The sequence below is a fragment of the Trachurus trachurus genome (genome assembly GCF_905171665.1).
Source record: "Trachurus trachurus genome assembly, chromosome: 1".
Taxonomy (NCBI): domain Eukaryota; kingdom Metazoa; phylum Chordata; class Actinopteri; order Carangiformes; family Carangidae; genus Trachurus; species Trachurus trachurus.
This window is the reverse complement of record NC_139891.1, coordinates 9,878,758-9,896,621: the sequence shown is the minus strand read 5'-3', so window position 1 is coordinate 9,896,621 and position 17,864 is coordinate 9,878,758. Positions and strand designations below refer to the sequence as shown.

The 17,864-nt window shown below is 41.0% G+C and overlaps 1 protein-coding gene across 1 annotated transcript; it reads left to right on the top strand.

Annotated features, from left to right (window-relative positions):
* Nucleotides 1-1,399: 1,399 nt before the first annotated feature.
* Nucleotides 1,400-17,512, top strand: LOC310993689 (uncharacterized protein; the record flags this gene model as incomplete). The annotated part of the gene is made up of 6 exons (XM_083982119.1): nt 1,400-1,574; nt 9,439-9,470; nt 11,122-11,287; nt 13,274-13,576; nt 15,654-15,697; nt 17,336-17,512. 6 exons carry the CDS (start codon nt 1,400-1,402, stop codon nt 17,429-17,431), a joined length of 816 nt encoding a protein of 271 aa, XP_083838245.1. The 3' UTR covers nt 17,432-17,512.
* Nucleotides 17,513-17,864: the final 352 nt, after the last annotated feature.

Here is a 17,864-nt window from a genome sequence, read left to right as displayed (position 1 = left end):
GAGGACAGTGGCCAGCTGCCAGCTGTCACTTCCCTAATGGCCTCGAGCTCCACCCAAGCAGGAACCCTCTACATGTAACACGGGACACACTACACAGACACACCACACACACGCCCTGGCAGAGGCCCTGTGGCTATCACTGAACACAATTACCTCTGATGAGATTCAAAGCTCTTTGGTTGAACACGTGGTCAATCATGATCTGATGATGATGATGATGATGATGATGATGATGATGATGATGATGATGATGATGAGGAGGAGGAGGAGGAGGAGATGGGAGGTAGGGCTGAGAGTCCAACCAAATTTGGGCCACTTCACTCTGGCTCCCAAGGTTTAAATCAGTTAAAGGGATAGTTTTAGGAGTAGGTTTGTTACCTTTAATTGTCGGTGCAAGCTGTTTTTAGAACGGCAGAGCAGAGCCGCGAGCTGCTCAGAGCTACGCTAAGGAGGCTAATGGGATTTCTTCGTTTCCCTCATCAAACTCATCAAATACACAATCCAACAACTCCAAAACGCTCCGATGGACAAATTGTGACCTGCACATTCACCACGCTATGAGATGATAATGGAACGTTACGAGACAGAGTTGTATAGGTAAATTCATGCAAAACCACGCGTTCCCCTTGGGGGCAGTTTTTCGGCAAGCAGTCCCTATATCTACCTCGAATACAACTCTGTATCGTAACGTTCTGTTATTATCTCATAGTGTGGTGAATGTGCAGGTCACAACTTGTCCACCAAAGCGTTTTGGAGTTGTTGGATTGTGTATTTGATGAGTTTGATGAGGGAAACCAAGAAATCCCATTAGAATCCGTAGCGTAGCTCTGAGCAGCTCGCGGCTCTGGTCCGCTTCTCTAAAAACATCTTGCACCTACAATTAAATGTAACAAACCTACTCCTAAAACTATAGGGATTATGGCAATGGGTCAATTTCCCAAAATGTTGAACTGTCTCTTTAACATTTGTTACATTTTGGTGCTAACAACATTCATGGCTTTAGATCTTATATTGATGAGCTGTCTATTTCCGAGGTGTTGAGCTAGATGCACCTGAATTCATTCAGTATAATGATGAAGTAAGTTTCAATCTTGGAAAAGGCAGTGATGGGGGAAGGAACAACATCGACTTACGTGCCGTTGTTGTGGCTCCATAGGGGAACATGTACACAGCTATAAATCACCAAAGCTTCCCCAATCACCATTCAACCCTTGGCCCCGACAGCACTGCCAATCTCATCACTTTCCTGGAAACATTATCCTCACTGCAGCCTAGCAGCCAAGGTACATTGTCACCCGGGACATCGTAAGGTTTTTCCACCAGGCTGCTCTAGTCAACAGCTGGTCCATCAACCTTCCATATTATCAATTTCTTAAGCCCTACAGGAATTGGAAGGTATATGGAGGTATATGAACGCAAGCCCCCTCGAGGTCTGAGCCCCTACCCTTACCTACAAGCAGTGGAGGCAGTGCACGGTGATACAGCTGCTGAGGCGTATCGAGTCTGGATCCGTCATGCCATGGGATTGTCTCCCTGCTGCCGCTTGGAAAGGGAGAACATTGTCTGTGATGTCAGTGAGGTTGTGTGGCCAAACAGAAACAAATGGCAGGGTGCAGCCTTATTTACCTTGCTTTTACAGAAAATGTATAAGGTGTGTTTTCTTTGCTTTGCATGAAGGATACGTTGCATCTACATATGTTTTAGATTAAAAAAAAAAGAAAGAAAATAAATCATTCTAAAAATGCAAATGCTAAAGACTTAATACTGATACGATTATCATTGTAGTGTTATCCACTCATTATAGTGTTTTTTTTAATCAAGAACATCAGTGTTCAGTTGATCCTTAAAACATTTAATTGTGTTAGTGTAAGTAATTTGAAGACAAAATCTCCTTTTGAGTTTGGGTTTAGAGTTTTAAGAAAATGAGGCACTTGTGGAAGCAGTTGAGAAAAAGCTGTGATCATGTTTCGGTCCTGTTTCTTCACTCTCCTCTCGGTTGATCCGCACCTATAAGACAATAAAGTCGTGGCTCCAATTGTGTTTTCCTCATATAGGGGTTTGCTGCCGGCAGAGTTCCTTCCTTTAATATCTGTCAAAGGGCCCTAGCAGCCCTCGGGCTCCCAGCAGCCAATATGAATGGAGACAGAGAGAGAGGGGGCATGGTCTGAAATAGTCCACTGTGTATTACGACCCGAAGGTGGGTCCACACCCACACGCTCGCAGACATACACACTCACCCAATGAAACACAGGATTGAAGCTAACACATGCAATCACCAACGCAGACGGACACAGGTATCAGAGCCCGAGGAGAAGACTGTGCTCTCCCCAACCTCATTACATCCACAGGCCACAGGTGGATATAGTGTGTCTCATATCTGCAGGGGAAGGCTGGTCCAAGGATGTATCAGTATGTGTGGGAAGAAGCATATGTGTGTGTGTGTGTGTGTGTGTGTGTGTGTGTGTGTGTGTGTGTGTGTGTGTGTGTGTGTGTGTGTGTGTGTGTGTGTGTGTGTGTGTTTGAAAGAGAGAGAGAGAGCTTGAAGTCCACATGGTGGAGCTCATCTGTCACATGCATGTATGTTACAGTTTTTCTCAATTGTTTACACACAATTACTGGTACTGTAGCTACCTGTGACACAATGACCTCAACATCTAACTCATGCACCAACCCCCTGAACCAATTCTGCTAAACTACAAGCGCAATTCCTGCTTTACACTCGAATTGCAGTTCTAAAACACACTTTTTTCAAAACACTACACACAATTATCTGCATTTAAAACACATTAATATACTATGTACTGTCTGTAGTTGCAGTTTTTCTCGATTGTTTACACATATTTTCTGAAAGCATGCCTCATACTCTCAGAACTCTTCACACAAATCAAAAAACACACACACAATGGGCAAAACCCCTAATTTCTCCTGCAAAATGAAACTTTACAAAACAATGTTATTTCTTCTCAAAATGCTATTTTAGTTTCAAATGACACACACAAACAATCATATGAATAGACATTTATAAGAACCAGTTGAACACTGATGTGCTCAATGCGAAACACTTTGGTGAATGGAAAACACTTCTACTCCATTCATTATTAGGCTGACATAGGCTTTTTTTCTTTTTTTACTACAGACAAAATGTATTAAATTTGTCATAAAATATTTTAACAAATGACAAATGTAACGAATGAAATGCATGAAGCCGATGCAGCCGTGCTGATGTGACCACAAAAAAAAAAAAGGAAGTCAGTCAGGGTCAGCCAATTTTGAAGGACTGAACACACAATTTTGATGGGATGAGGATTAACGTGTAGCTCACCTAGTAGAGCTGCACTCTTTGGAGTCAAAAACTTTGTTCCAGTCTGGGTGCGAGTCCTTCCATCAACGTGCAATTTTGGCGATCAATGCATTTTCTTTTCTCATCATCATTATAATCACTGCTATATACAGTATATATATATATATATATATATATATATATATATATATATATATATATATATATATATATATATATATATATATATATATATATATATATATATATTTATTTATTTATTTCATATATATAGTCATTATAGTCATTATGATGAATGGAGAAGAGGTGTTTTCCATTCATCATAGTGTTTTACATTGAGCACATCAGTGTTCAACTGGTTCTTATGAATGTCTATTCATACAGTATAATGGTTTGTGTGTGTCATTTGAAACTAAAATAGCATTTTGAGAATAAATAACATTGTTTTATAAAATTTCATTTTGACAGAGAAGTTAGGGGTTTTGTTTTTGGATTTGTTTGTAGAGTTCTGAGAGTATGAGGCATGCTCTCAGAAAATGTGTGTAAGCAATCGAGAAAAACTGTAATATAATTTCTAAATGCAAGTCTTTGGGTATAATCCAGAAGATTCAAACTGTGCACGATCAACTCATTTTAGCCCCTTGTTGATATTCAGTATCTGACAGCTACATGTTGGCCTGTAGCGATTTGATTCGCTCTTTCATTCCTTCCTCTCTGTCTTTTCCCTCCTCTATTGGGTTTGTTTAAGCTGACTCAGGGTCACTTCAATTTAGCTTTTTGGCCCAGAGCATCCGAAAGCTAGAGTGCGAAGGGTATATCGAGCCGGTGCCTCAGCCTCCATGAGGGTCTGTGCGTGTGTGTGTGTGTGTGCATGTTTGTGGATGTGGCAGATATATATGAGGTTATATTGGACCCGGTGGTCACTGGCCAAATGGAAGTCAAAAGTCAAATGCTCATTGTTTGAGTTGTGAGTGAGAATATATGAGCGACGGAGGAAGAAAGGATGGGCACACAATGAGAGACAGAAAGCTTGTGTGTGTGTGTGTGTGTGTGTGTGTGTGTGTGTGTGTGTGTCTCAGGTCCAACCTTAAAAGCAAAAGCCTCTCAGCACCTGATTAAGTGTCCACTTAGCTTGTACTTTAAAAAGTGGACACTTGGTTGGTTTCTCAAGGGATTTGAAGCCATGTGTGTTTAAATCTTCATTTCGTCAATTGTCCACATGTTGTTGTTTTTTCAGTTGATAAACACATGAACAATAGGCGTTGCTAGGTTACGGCGTGAAGGTGGTAGTTTATAGCTTCGGTACTACTGCAGATTCAGTCACTTGGCAACTTGACAAAGTCATCCGATAAGGTAAGTGGTTGGTTGGAGACTTAACCAGAAAGAGAGAGAAAGGGAAGCAGCAGATGTGTACAAAAAAAAAGAAAGATAGAGAAAAAAAAAGGAGACTGCAAATAATTTAAGATGCTTTTTGCTTGTTTCCCCATTCCCGGTTTTCCAATTTGCCTCAATGAAGAAAAGGCGTTTCTGCCCAAACAAAACCATCAGTGTCTAGCTCTCTTTCTTTCCCTTTAACACTGATATGGTTCTCTGGTTCTCAATCAAATGCTCACTTCATTAGCCCTCTCCTCTTCTCTCCTCATTGGCCCTTGGAAAAGAAGGGCAGAGATACGCACGCACGCACACACACACACACACACACACACACACACACACACACACACACGTGGACACACTGCCACCCCATCGGCCAGCCAACCCTCCAAATACACGCGCATTCTTTCACTTCCACAGAGGCAAACACACAGAGTGGTTCTGACTTTAAATAATGAGAGAGCTGTCACATCAGATCAGTGTCTGTGTCGCAGCATGGCCTGGTGGTCAGCAAGACGGATGGGAGTAACCGCTAGCGGCTGACACCCTCTGGACACATAGGGAAGGAGGTGGAGAGAGGGGAGGGAGAGGAGTGGGGGTATGGAGGGGGAGACAGAGAGAGAGTACAGTGGAGATGGACAGGGCTGTGGTCTGCAATCTTCTCTAGCATCCAAATCACTGTTGGAGTACCCAACAGAGGGAGGAAAAGAAGTAGGACATGAAAGGGAGGGAGGAAAGAAAAGACTAAGGTAGGAGAGGAAAACAAGTCAAGAGAGGAGAAGAGGATAAATGAAAAAGGAAAGATATGGATGAGAAAGTACAAAAGAAGGGGAGAGGAAAGAATACAGAAAAGGGGAAGTGTAATAAAAAAAGAACGAAAGGGAAATGAAATGAGAGGAGGGATGATAAAAGATAAAAGTGTTAACTTGAAATAAAAGGAAAGCGAATGAGACCAGAAACACAAAGGAGAGGGAGAAAAAGATATATGAGTTGAGGCTGAGGGAGAAGAGGGGAGGAAAAAGAACAGAGGAAATGAAAGTACAGGAAATGACAGGAAAGGAGAAGGCAAGATGAAAGGAAAGGGAAGCAAGTATAAGTAGGAGAAGTTGAGAGGAGAGGAGAAAAACGAGGGAGAAAACAAGGATGGAGAGAGGGACGACAGACAAAGAATGGGCGCCGAGGAACAGATAACAGAGGAGGTGAGAAGGGGCAGATAGAGGGAAGATGGTGGTAAAAGCTAATTCCACCCAAATAATGGCATGAAACAGTGCCCTGGAGACAATGGAGGGAGAGGAGGAGAGGAGAGGAGCGCAGGATTGAAAATCTGGTTGTTTGTCTGGTACAGGTCAGAAATTATTAGTGTCAGTGCAGCCGACTGAGGCCTCGGCCTCGGCCCTCCCCGTCTCCGTCTCCCACTCCTCCTCTCTCACTATACAGCACATACTTTAGTGCTGGTAACAAAGAGCGACAAAAGAATAAATAGATCAATTCAAAAGCTGATTTAAATTAATTTTCTGACTTGGAATTAATAATACATCTCAGATGATCCACTTACAGACCGTGTCATGTGCTTCAGTGGAGACAAACTTTCAAATGAAGCATCATGAGGTCTACTTGTGTTCCTAATACCCAAGTAAATAAATTCTCCTATATTTCTTGCCTTGAAGAATGCCTGCAGCGTAGAGATTTGTGTACACCCCACTTCTCTCCTTGTCCCTAGCGTAACCCTTTCCCCACACAGCCTCCAGTTCAACCCCCCCACACCCTCAGCTAGCTAAACCCATCATCTTTATTCAATATGGCCCCTGGTAAGCATTTTAAGTCGGCTTAGCTTGTCAGAAAACTTCCATTTTTTGGAGGGTTGACTCTCTCTCTCTCTCTCTCTCTCTCTCTCTCTGTGTGTGTGTGTGTTTCACTCTCTCCAAATTCCACCTCCACATTGCACACAAATCAGCACACACACACAGAAAAACATAATGTGCGGTAACATGAAGATTAATAAAAAAAAAAATTTTAAACTATGGCAATTTTCAGCCGTGTCAATTTGTCAGGCAAATCAATCTCCATAAGTTCATCAGTGTGATAAGAATGAACTGTCTGCCTAACACACTCATACACACACACACACACACACACACACACACACACACACACACACACACACACACACACACACACACACACACACACACACACACACACACACACATACATCTATCCCTGTAACCCCAGAACGCAGTGAGATGGTGCCAATAATGGAAATGGAGGACACCGATTTCTCCAATAAAAATCATAAATAAGCATATTCCCCTGACAGTCTGGCTGGGCTCTGAGAGAGATGTTCTGTAAAAGTGTGGATGTGCTGTGTTAGTGTGTGTGTGTGTGAGTGTCTGTGTGCGTAACCATAAATACATTTCGGCTCATGGATGGATGGGGGATCTCCACGGTGATTTGTTTGCTTGGATTAAATGTCAGTTTTGGAAATGTGTTGTTATACCTGAACTCCTGAGAGAGACAAAGTGCAACAGCAGACAAGACGGACAGGCTCACCTGAGGTGTGTGTGAGTGTGTGTGTGTGTGTGTTTACTGTATGTGCGTGCTTGTGTCTGTGGTGATAACAAGTAATCAAAAATAGCTATAGGGACACAGAGTGTGCATAATACATTATATTGTATGTGTATGTGCCTGCCGGCCTCTGAAGTGTTTTACACACATTTATACTCAGGATTAACGAAGCTGGGATATTTATTGGAATTTGTCACATTTTGTCATTAGAGGCTTTTATTCATCACAATTGTAGAAGGATTAGGGAATTTGTATTCAAAAATAAATGTGCACAAACATGCATGCTGCTGGATGCTTTTCTTTATGAGAAGCAAGAAAAGCAGCAGGAGGTAGTTACTTAGTCACCCCAGCTATGTGTGCTCATTCCTAGTCAGCTTGGGTCTTTTCATGGCCCCCTGACACAAACAGTGGTATCTACTGTAAACATAAATATCAACTTAGAGCCACAGGCCTGTTATGCAGCTAAGGTCAGGTAACAAGAGTCTCAATGAAGAGTACAGTTTTGGCTACAGGATACTAAAACTACTAAAGAGATATTGAAACAGGGTCTGCCCTGCTTTACATAGACAGATTCCCCAACTGGTCTGTGACCAGCCAAAATCATGGCTAGGCCTACCTGATACCAGCTAGGTCGTTATACCACCCCTAAGCAACACCAATCAGGAGCAATAAAAATGAGTGACAACCGCTGCGTCCTGACCCTGTGAAGCAGTTGCATCATCGTTCCCCAGAGATGGGAACGTGTGCAGCAGGCCCTCGGGCAACATCAGATAAGCAAATGTGTTCATTCCCAGGGGAGGTGCATCAATGATCCTCAGGAAGAACCTCTTCTATGTAAATACCTCAGGTTGAAGTGATGCCAGCTCTGTGTCACAACAACCTGGTGAAGTTTCTATTAACATCAATAAGGCTCATTTAAGTGTAATAGGGCCTACTCTGATAAATATCAGTGGTATTTATTTCATTATTTTCATGGGAATAAGTTAAGGATAAAATGCCAGTTCGTGGTGAAGTTAAAATCTATATAAATAACTATTTCATATAAACGAGGTATTAAAATGTATAAATAATTTGTTTAAAATGAGTAACTTTAAAAATATCATTTCATGGGGTGTGAATGCCTTTTAAAAAAGTTAAAAGTAATTCTATTACTTATATTACGTGCGTGAGTTCATGACCTGAATGTTTACACTTCCGGGGCAACCCGGTCTCACGGGAAATCGTGTTACCTGACACGAAATTTTAATCTATTGATCGTGCTGGCCAGCACGATTTCCTTGTTTTTTTCGTGTTGCTCAGAACGAATTTTAAACTAATGTATTTCAATTGGAAGTTTTTTTCGTGTTGCTCAGAACGAATTTTAAACTAATGTATTTCAATTGGAAGTTAATTTCGTGCGTGCAAGCACGACATTCAAATGCCACGGCGCACAGAAGGGCTTTGATTTTATTTAATTTCTGAACCTTGACATCAACTGAATACAACATTTTAATCATCAGAGATTCCTCATATATCATATTACATATCGTAGCCATATCGAACTCGCCCCCCACCCCCGTTTTTTTAATGTTAGGCTACGTCAAGCCTGTAGAGAAGTGATATTCAGCATCATATCGTCCTATATTTATGATCTGGTGCTTTTATTGTTTCCTTTTGTTGCAGGATTCAGGCATTTTGTGATTAGAAACCTATTTTATGGTTATTTTTAATATCTGCTTCCTGATCACCCCCTATAGAATGTCCCGTTAATATAACATCCATGTCCGCATTTATTTTTCATATTGCGAGGTAAACTTTTTTACATATTCTATCAAACAGTTTTTTTTCCCGGGTTTTTTAATGTTACGTCAAGCCTGTACACTAAGAATGCAGGGATTCTCGGCATCATAACGCCCATATTTATGATCTAATGCTTTTATTCCTCTTATTTGCTACTACTAGAAAACTATTTGGGTTATTTTATTTTGTAGGAAAAAACAGGAAACAGATATCTGTTTCCTGTCTTTCCTACAATATAGCTAGAATGTCCGCATTACTTTTTCAACTACGGACTACGTTTTTTTTGTTTTGTTTTTGTAAGGTACCACTACGTTGACAATGTCATCTTATATTATTTTAATATCGTTTTTTCGTACTATTATTGTGGAAGTGTCCTGTATTTCTCTTGTCCCTCTCCTTATGTTGTCCGGTGGAAACAGATTCTCCCCCTTTCCCGCTAACCCTTCACCAGGTAAGATGCGTGTCTGCTGGATGTTCACATTAACATTGGTTTCATTATTAAACGCAAGACTATGTATGAAAACCATCTTCTAACTTGTGAGGGAAAAAATAGCCATATCTTGTAACTTTGTCCAGCTAGCTGACCGATAAATCAACTATGTGTAAGCCTATTCCCGCCGAGCGTGGAGCATCACCAAATAATTATGTGATATGCAATAACATGAGATATAATGTCTCATTAGGCACCCTTACAAATTGTGTATTGATTTAGAAAAAACGTGACTTTTTGTATACATTCAGAAGATGGGGAAATCATGGTTCAACCAGTTGCATATACTTTTTAAACCTTTCTGCAAATTAACACAGCTAGACACAGCTAGCTAGACTTAATCTATTGATCGTGCTGGCCAACACGATTTCCTTGTTTTTTTCGTGTTGCTCAGAACGAATTTTAAACTAATGTATTTCAATTGGAAGTTTTTTTCGTGTTGCTCAGAACGAATTTTAAACTAATGTATTTCAATTGGAAGTTAATTTCGTGCGTGCAAGCACGACATTCAAATGCCACGGCGCACAGAAGGGCTTTGATTTTATTTAATTTCTGAACCTTGACATCAACTGAATACAACATTTTAATCATCAGAGATTCCTCATATATCATATTACATATCGTAGCCATATCGAACTCGCCCCCCACCCCCGTTTTTTTAATGTTAGGCTACGTCAAGCCTGTACATTTAAGAAGTGATATTCAGCATCATATCGTCCTATATTTATGATCTGGTGCTTTTATTGTTTCCTTTTGTTGCAGGATTCTGTCTGTGTAACTGTTTGTTAGTCAGCCTGTTTGTCTGTATTGGTTTGTTTGTTTGTTTGTTTGTTTATTTGTTTGTCTGTATCTGTCTGCCTGGTTTTCTGTCATGCCAGGAGGGTCTACAAAAAAGACGTGTCCCTTTTGCAAGGGAGTTTTGTTTTGTGCTTCAGAAGTTTGATTCAGAAGTTTGATTATAAGAGAGAAGAATGGGTGGTTGGCCGTAAGAAGAACCACAACGTGGCATCCATTAAGGATGAAGCCACCATAATGGTTTGTGCAGATTTTAAAATGACATTGAACTGCTCAGATAATACTGGAAATAAGTTATGTGGTATACATGGAAAATCCTGTGATCCTCAGGTATTTATGTGTTCATAACAAAAAAGTTCATAGAAGAAATGGACTGCATATATACCACTACAGCTTGTAAAATGTATACACTGCCAACTATAAATGCATTTGCAGCATTCACCTATTCAGTCACAGAAACACAAATGTTTCTCTCTATTTTGAATACATTTAGAAATTATCATTGTTGATGCTTCAGTTTCTTTCTAGTTATCTAAATGAAAAACAAGTGTTACAAATGTGATAAATATTGTACACTTACTGTTGCTATTTGTCTTAAAGTTTAGTTTTTTGCTTACACATAATGAACTGTTCCTGTTTGCACATACATGTTTATACAAAAGTGAAACTCATCACGAAATTAGATCATCCTAAATGGCATTAGTATGGATTCTGTCCTCAGTATGTCATATTTTTGTCATTAATCAATGTGTTCAGTTAGTTTTGTAGTTGCTATTCCATTTTTTTCAACTGATAATACAAACTTATGTCATTGCAGCTTGAGAAACTCCATGCTATTGGTTACAAACCAGTGCTTCTTCTTGGAAAGAAGACAAAGAAGGAGCAAACCAAGTGTGACATCCTCACCCCTCGTTGCAGCCTTACTGATTTTGCCAAAGACTACCTCCAAAAGATTGGCTCATTTTATGAGTACCTTTGTGAAGGTAAGATGCATGCAATGCATGCTTAACAAATGGTATTATTAAATTATTGTATTGGAAAGGAATTATGGCCTTCTAGTTTTGTGGCAGTGGCGCAGTGCAAGTTTCATGCAGCGCAACACAGCGCCCGGTCAGTTTGGTAATTTGGTAGACAGCAGTGCGCTGAGATGGGTGTGGCGGTGCAGCAGGGGGAAGTGTCACAGATTCAGCTTGGCGCAGTGACAATTTCGTGCTAAAAAGCTGTGCCGAAAGTGTGCTGAAAGCCCGCCAGCTCCAACCTGGTCTACTTTCTGCGCAAGTAGTGATGTTAGATAAATGACTTGTAACTTGTTACAAGGAGAGTGGAGGCTCCTTCCACATTGTGCCTGAAAACCAAACCTGCTGATCAGAGCCTCTGACCCGTTGTCACAGCTCTCCTCTCGTCTCGGTGCAGCTGGCACCGCAGATCCACAACACAAACGCACCCCGTAAACAGTAAAGTTAATCTCTTGTTTATGACAGATACGACTACACACAATACACACATCTTAACACGTGTATGGTAATCTATCGATCCACTGATTGATTATCAAAGGCTTCAAATGCACGAACGGGAGGAGGCTCGGCAAAACAGCAGAAGTGACCAGTCTTGCAGATTCGTTAAATGATGCAATTTTAAATCGTTGAAAGTCGTATTTTGATCAACATTATGTTTCAAATTAATTATTTCACTTGTGAACCGTGTAATAAGCGGGATAATGTATAGTTGGTCGGTTGTTATGGAGAAATAAACCAGGTTCCATACAACCTGTCGGGGTTTATTTCTCCATAACAACCTCCGAACTATACATTATCCCTTACATATCATGTGACATCACACAGCGGTCGCAGAGTCTGTCATCTCGTGGGCTGTGACAGCAATTCTCACAAAGGGAGTGGATTAACCTTTTTTTATGACACGGCTCTTTTGAATGCTGCATTTTGATCACACTCTAATGAATTACGCTCTTGATTCTACATCCTACGGTCTTGTATTTCTGTATAACAGTCCGTTGTTAACTATAACAGACCGTAAAGAGTAAATGTGAGCGTATTTATTAGTGGAAAAGGGTGCGTTTTCCTGTTTTTTTATTTTTTCCACACTGGGCAACAGTTCTTAGTGTATCTGGGCAAATCTGATTAACAGTAACCTCCTCCCAGACTATTTCTGCTTCATCAGTCCGTGGAGGTCTGTCCGTGTTACCATATTCGGCCACTGTGAGCTTGGACCTCCCGGATCAAAACATCAGTTTCCTCCTGTAAAATGTTTGGCTGTCTGGCGTCGCTGTCTCCTTTGTCCATGTCAAAATATAAAGTGACAAAATAACGGTGCTCCTTCACCACACACATGTTAGTTTAAATAGTTTAGTTTAGTTTGATGTCAATCTTGTGAGTACTCTGTCATTGTCCTGTATAAACAATGTTATAGATAAAATAAGATGAGATAGAACTTTTTTTTAATCCTAAAGGACATTTTCATGCCAGATTATTGGTTTATTATAGTGTGAATGGAGTAAATGCTAATAATAGTTAGAGTAATGTGCATGTGTGGCATGCAGGGGGTGAGAGAAATTGTTCATGATGCTGAGAGTTTTCTCAGCATCTTCCTCTCTCACAACCAACTGGAGTTCCACTCCCATGACAGGAGCAGCTTTCCTGATGAGTTTATTGAGTCTGTTGGCATCAGCTTTCAGAACAGGACGCTGACCATAAACGCCACACGAAGTGGCTGGATACATGGTCCATTATACACCAAGAACAGCAGTGATAATAATGGTTGTTACAGAGAAATAAAATAATATTTGAATTAATTGAACCATATGATAATATTCTGAGTTATAGTTACAGTCACAAAGAATTAAATACAGTATAGATTTGTAGAAATTGAATAGATCCAGGAGACTCAAAAGTTTCCTGTAATCTAAAGTGAACACAAATCTGGTTGAGATTTGACAATTTGTTTAACTGCAGGTTGGAACCAGGACCCAGATGTAAATGAGGAGGCGCTAATCACACTGCACCTCACACCCTGTGACCCACTGGAAGGGCCAAGCAAGGCGAACATGGAGGGACAAGCAGAGCAGACCAACATGGAGTGGTACGTGGAGCAGCAGACCGACGCAGAGGGACAGGCAGAGCAGACTGACGAGGAGGGACAAGCAGAGCAGACCGATGCGGAGCAGACCGACGCAGAGGGAAAGGCAGAGCAGACCGATGCGGAGCAGACCAACGCAGAGGGAAAGGCAGAGCAGACCGACATGGGTAAAAAGTCAGGTATGTACTAATGTTTATAGGGTGTTCTCAATTAATTACATTGGTAATCTCATGTCTCTGTTGATTATCAATATCTCATTATCACTGTTTATTAATACATTACATACAGTTAAGAAGGGATAGTGTCATATTTTAAAGGATATATGAGTGAAGTATAATCTTATATTGCAGTGGCAACAAGGCATATGCCAGAGAGAAAGAAGCTACAAAAAAGTAAGTTTAAATTATTCCTGTTTGTTATCCTTACAGCACAAACCAATCATTTAATAATTTTGCATATTCACAAGAAATCTCTTTGGCAGGAACTTGGATAATGGTTTACTGGTTGACTTAATCAGAAAACATACACTGTGTGCCACTGCACATATATTGCATAAAAATTGAGTGTAGCATTAGTTCAGGCAGGCCACAATAGTCAAGCTGTGCTGCTCACCTCATCAGCTGATGTGGGCAGGCCATGTTGGACAGGCTCATATCAGCTGGCTGGCTGTGATAGGCCATCTCCTTATCAGCGGACCATATCTCCTCCTTCTCATTCAATTGGGCGCTCTATTTAAACTGCATCAGTCAGCCATCTGCTTCTGCTGCTTTCTCAGCTTGCTTACCAATGTCATAATTGGGTCATTGGTGCTTGCTCTGTTCTGGGGGTCTTGCTGACTCTGCTCTCCCTGCCTCATGCCTTCCACATAGGTCAGTGAGAGCAGGGAGGTCCCAGAAAAAAGCCACGCCGTCAAAATAAAATTTTGCAATTGTAATTAAGTTTCTTTGACTGAAGTGGTCCCGGCTGAAATACATGTATTTACAGGGGTTGATGCTTTGATCATTTCCCCCACATTATTTGCCAAATAGTTGTAAGTTTTTATGAGAGATGATTTTTAACAGAAAACACAGGAAATCCATCAGGCTTAATGTGTTTAATTTTACCAAATAACTTTTGTAGTTAGGGTATAACATGCTAAGCGTTCTATAACCATTCTGGCTTGCATACCACTCAAGTCTTCACAGTTGTATTTTTCTTGTTGCTCCTAATCTAAAAAAAAAAAAAAAAAGTTAGTTAGTAACAGCTATGTTTTTATGTTCACAGATTGCTCTTACCATGCTCGTCTTGAGACTTTTCCCATAAGGAGAGTAAAGAGGGAGAGAGTGAGAAAGGTTAGACAGGGTAGACAGACACCCATGTAAAATTAGCTAACTCTGTTGCAATTAATTGTAATCATGTACTGCCCCTGCAAAAACAAAATAAAATACTTATTTGTTGAAATTCTACACAAATGCACTGTCAGTTTTAGAAACATCCTTGTGTATATCATCTGTAGGGTTTCAAAGGAGGTTAAATAGAAAGCAACTGGACTTAGTTATTTGTCTAGGAAGACGTTTCACCTTCATCAGTTCATGTACGCATCTGACCAGGCTGGGACTGGTCCAACTATCTGGTGTGGAGACTCACTATTTAACCTCTTGTGTGGGTGTTCACAAGGGTGATGATGTCACTGGTTCCCTTTTGTGCTCCAAGTGCCAACGACAGTCGTTTAAAGGACTGCCTTTGATGGAAAGTTGGTTTCGACTTTGTTAGTGCCCTATTGTGTTCTAACGACAGTCATTGGAGTCACTTGCCACTTGTGAACAGTAGTTGTTCTTTGAGGCTAGATTGTTGAATCTCCTGGGAAGGGATGAAAGGGCAGCATTGTAAATTGGAGATAGGCCACCTCCCCTGTTGAGGGATGGTTTCTCTACTTTTACATAGATGGCTTCTTTAACTCCTCTTTCAAACCATCTGTCCTCTCTGTCTAAGATCCCAGTTGCTTTCGATTTAACCTCCTTTGAAATACTATGACCTGGGCAAATGAGAATATGCACCGGCCCATCTGTAGGGTGTTTTTGAATCACAGATTAAAACACAGTTTATACTGAACATATCATTATGAAACAATGTAAATATCAGGAAAGTCCCAATGCACCAACAAAACTCAGTGACTGCAACCACAGATAATAGCTGATTCGTAAGATTGATTGATTGATGCCTTTTAGAATAATGATAGATGTCTTTCTTTTTTGTTGTTCTTTACTGTCTTTACAGGGCAAAGCAGAGATGTTGGTGGAGTGGGAGCCCTGTCCAGTTTGGTATGTAATTATGCAATTTTGCTTAATGTCTCCCTCGATAGGCCTAGTCTGCATTAATACTTAAAGGGATATTACAGCATAAATTTAACCCATGGTGAGTTAGACCCCCCCCCTCGAGAGATAAAATCTGCTAACCTTTAGCTTCTCTAGTCGTAGCAACTTTAGCAAAGACAGCACCATAACAAACAGCGCAGTATATTTCTCGACGCGCAAATTGCGATCAAGCAGCCACTCACAGCGACAAATACTGCTCAGAACAGCACCAAACGTCATCAACAGTAGAACAGCGTCCCAGCCCATAATATGAGGCATCAAACATCTGTTTGCTTTGCCTGGTTTCTATTGAAAAGAGACGAAAAAAACTCACCCACTCTGCTCCAGTTATACGCTATGCAGCAACTTTTCATGTCCAGCATCGCGTCCAGGCAGTGACAACACACGTCCGAGGGTGACTGGCAGCACAAACATTCAGTCTCAGCGGCCATTGGCCGGCAGTGAACACAGCCTGACAACTCGAACCCCCCAGTAGACTCCACTGCAGCTGCCCCTCTTTCACTTTTCTTCTCCATTTCCTTCAGCTTGTCTTCAGTAAACTCGGTCTCAAACTGATCCATTGAAATGAAACCAGTTGTCATTGTTCTCAAACTCCATAAACTCAGCCGTGATGTCCCTTCTGTGAAGTCTGCTTGTTACAGCCATGGTTACAGGTAGTCAGCTGGCGCGGAGGCGATTACCGAGTGAAGTAGAGTCCTGCAGCTCAAAGATGAAAATGTGTGTTATTACTCCATGCAAATGCAGTCAAAGTCCCTACGTATCTTGCCTATCAGTTTATAAAAGTTATTAGTTTGTTATTAGAGTGTTCACAGGGACATGAACAGAATTGGGCATTTCTAACTTTAGATATTTGCGGGAGAGAATCACGTAAACAAGCGTGAGAATAGACATGACGTCACATACGAGATCAGGGCGACGTTTGTTGCCAGAAGAGACTGTCTGTAACGTAGTGAAGCAGACATCACAGGAGGGACAACACGTCTGAATTTATGGAGTTTGAGAACAATGACAACTGGTTTCATTTCGATGGGCGCCACTATCAGTTTGAGACTGAGTTTACTGAAGACAGGCTGAAGGAAATGGAGGAGAAAAGTGAAAGAGGGGCAGCTGCGGTGGAGTCTACTGTACATGTATGTGCTGGACCTGGCAACATCAAATTGTCAGTGTGATCAGTGGTCAGTGTGCCTGCCCATGGCCACTGAAACTAAATGTTTGTGCTGTCAGCCGGACAGTCCGACGTGTGTTGTCAGTGCCTAGACGCGGAAAGTTGCTGCATAGCGTATAACTGGAGGAGAGTGGGTGAGTTGTTTTCGTCTCTTTTCAATAGAAACCAGGCAAAGCTAGCAGATGTTTGATGCCTTATATTATGGGCTGGGACCCTGTTTGTACTGTTGATGACGTTTGGTGCTATTCTGACAAGGTTGATAGTCAAATCAGACCTCTCCGAATTGAATCATCGACTATTTGAGGTCACCCCTAGAATATTCTGTAGGGTCTGTCCTTGACACGTGTTAGAAGGTTAAGCTTATTAGAAATACTCAGCAAGCACCAGTAACAAAAATAACATTTCTCATCTGTTTTCAGTGGCAAGGAGTGGGCCCATTCCTGGCAGCCAAAGGATTCTCTTCAAATTGTTTAAAAATAAAAATGTGTAATGTGAATGTTTTTGTTTCAATGTGAATGGTTTGGTTGGAGCATATATGTCATCAAGTTTATATTTTGTATTTAAGGTCATGTTTATTTCTAGTTGAGATAAGATGGAGAACTCCACATAAACTTCACTTCTATTATATCAAAGCTGACGTATTATTTGATTTCATGTTCTTGACATTTTATTGCTTCTTAAAATTGGTTACTTTCGCAGTATGGAAAAACACAAGTTGTTAACTTTGTTGCTGACAAAAGGTCATGGCTGTACATAAAGAAATAAAGATCATTAACAAATGGGAAAAGGATAATGTGAGGCTATTATTTGTTTGACCCTCGCTGATGTCATTTTTGGTAAGGCAAATGCTGCAGTACCTGAGGCACTGTTGCTATGGAGATGCCAACACCAGACACACACAACACACACACATGCACTCCACCCCTGTCCCAGTTCAGCTCTGTCCAC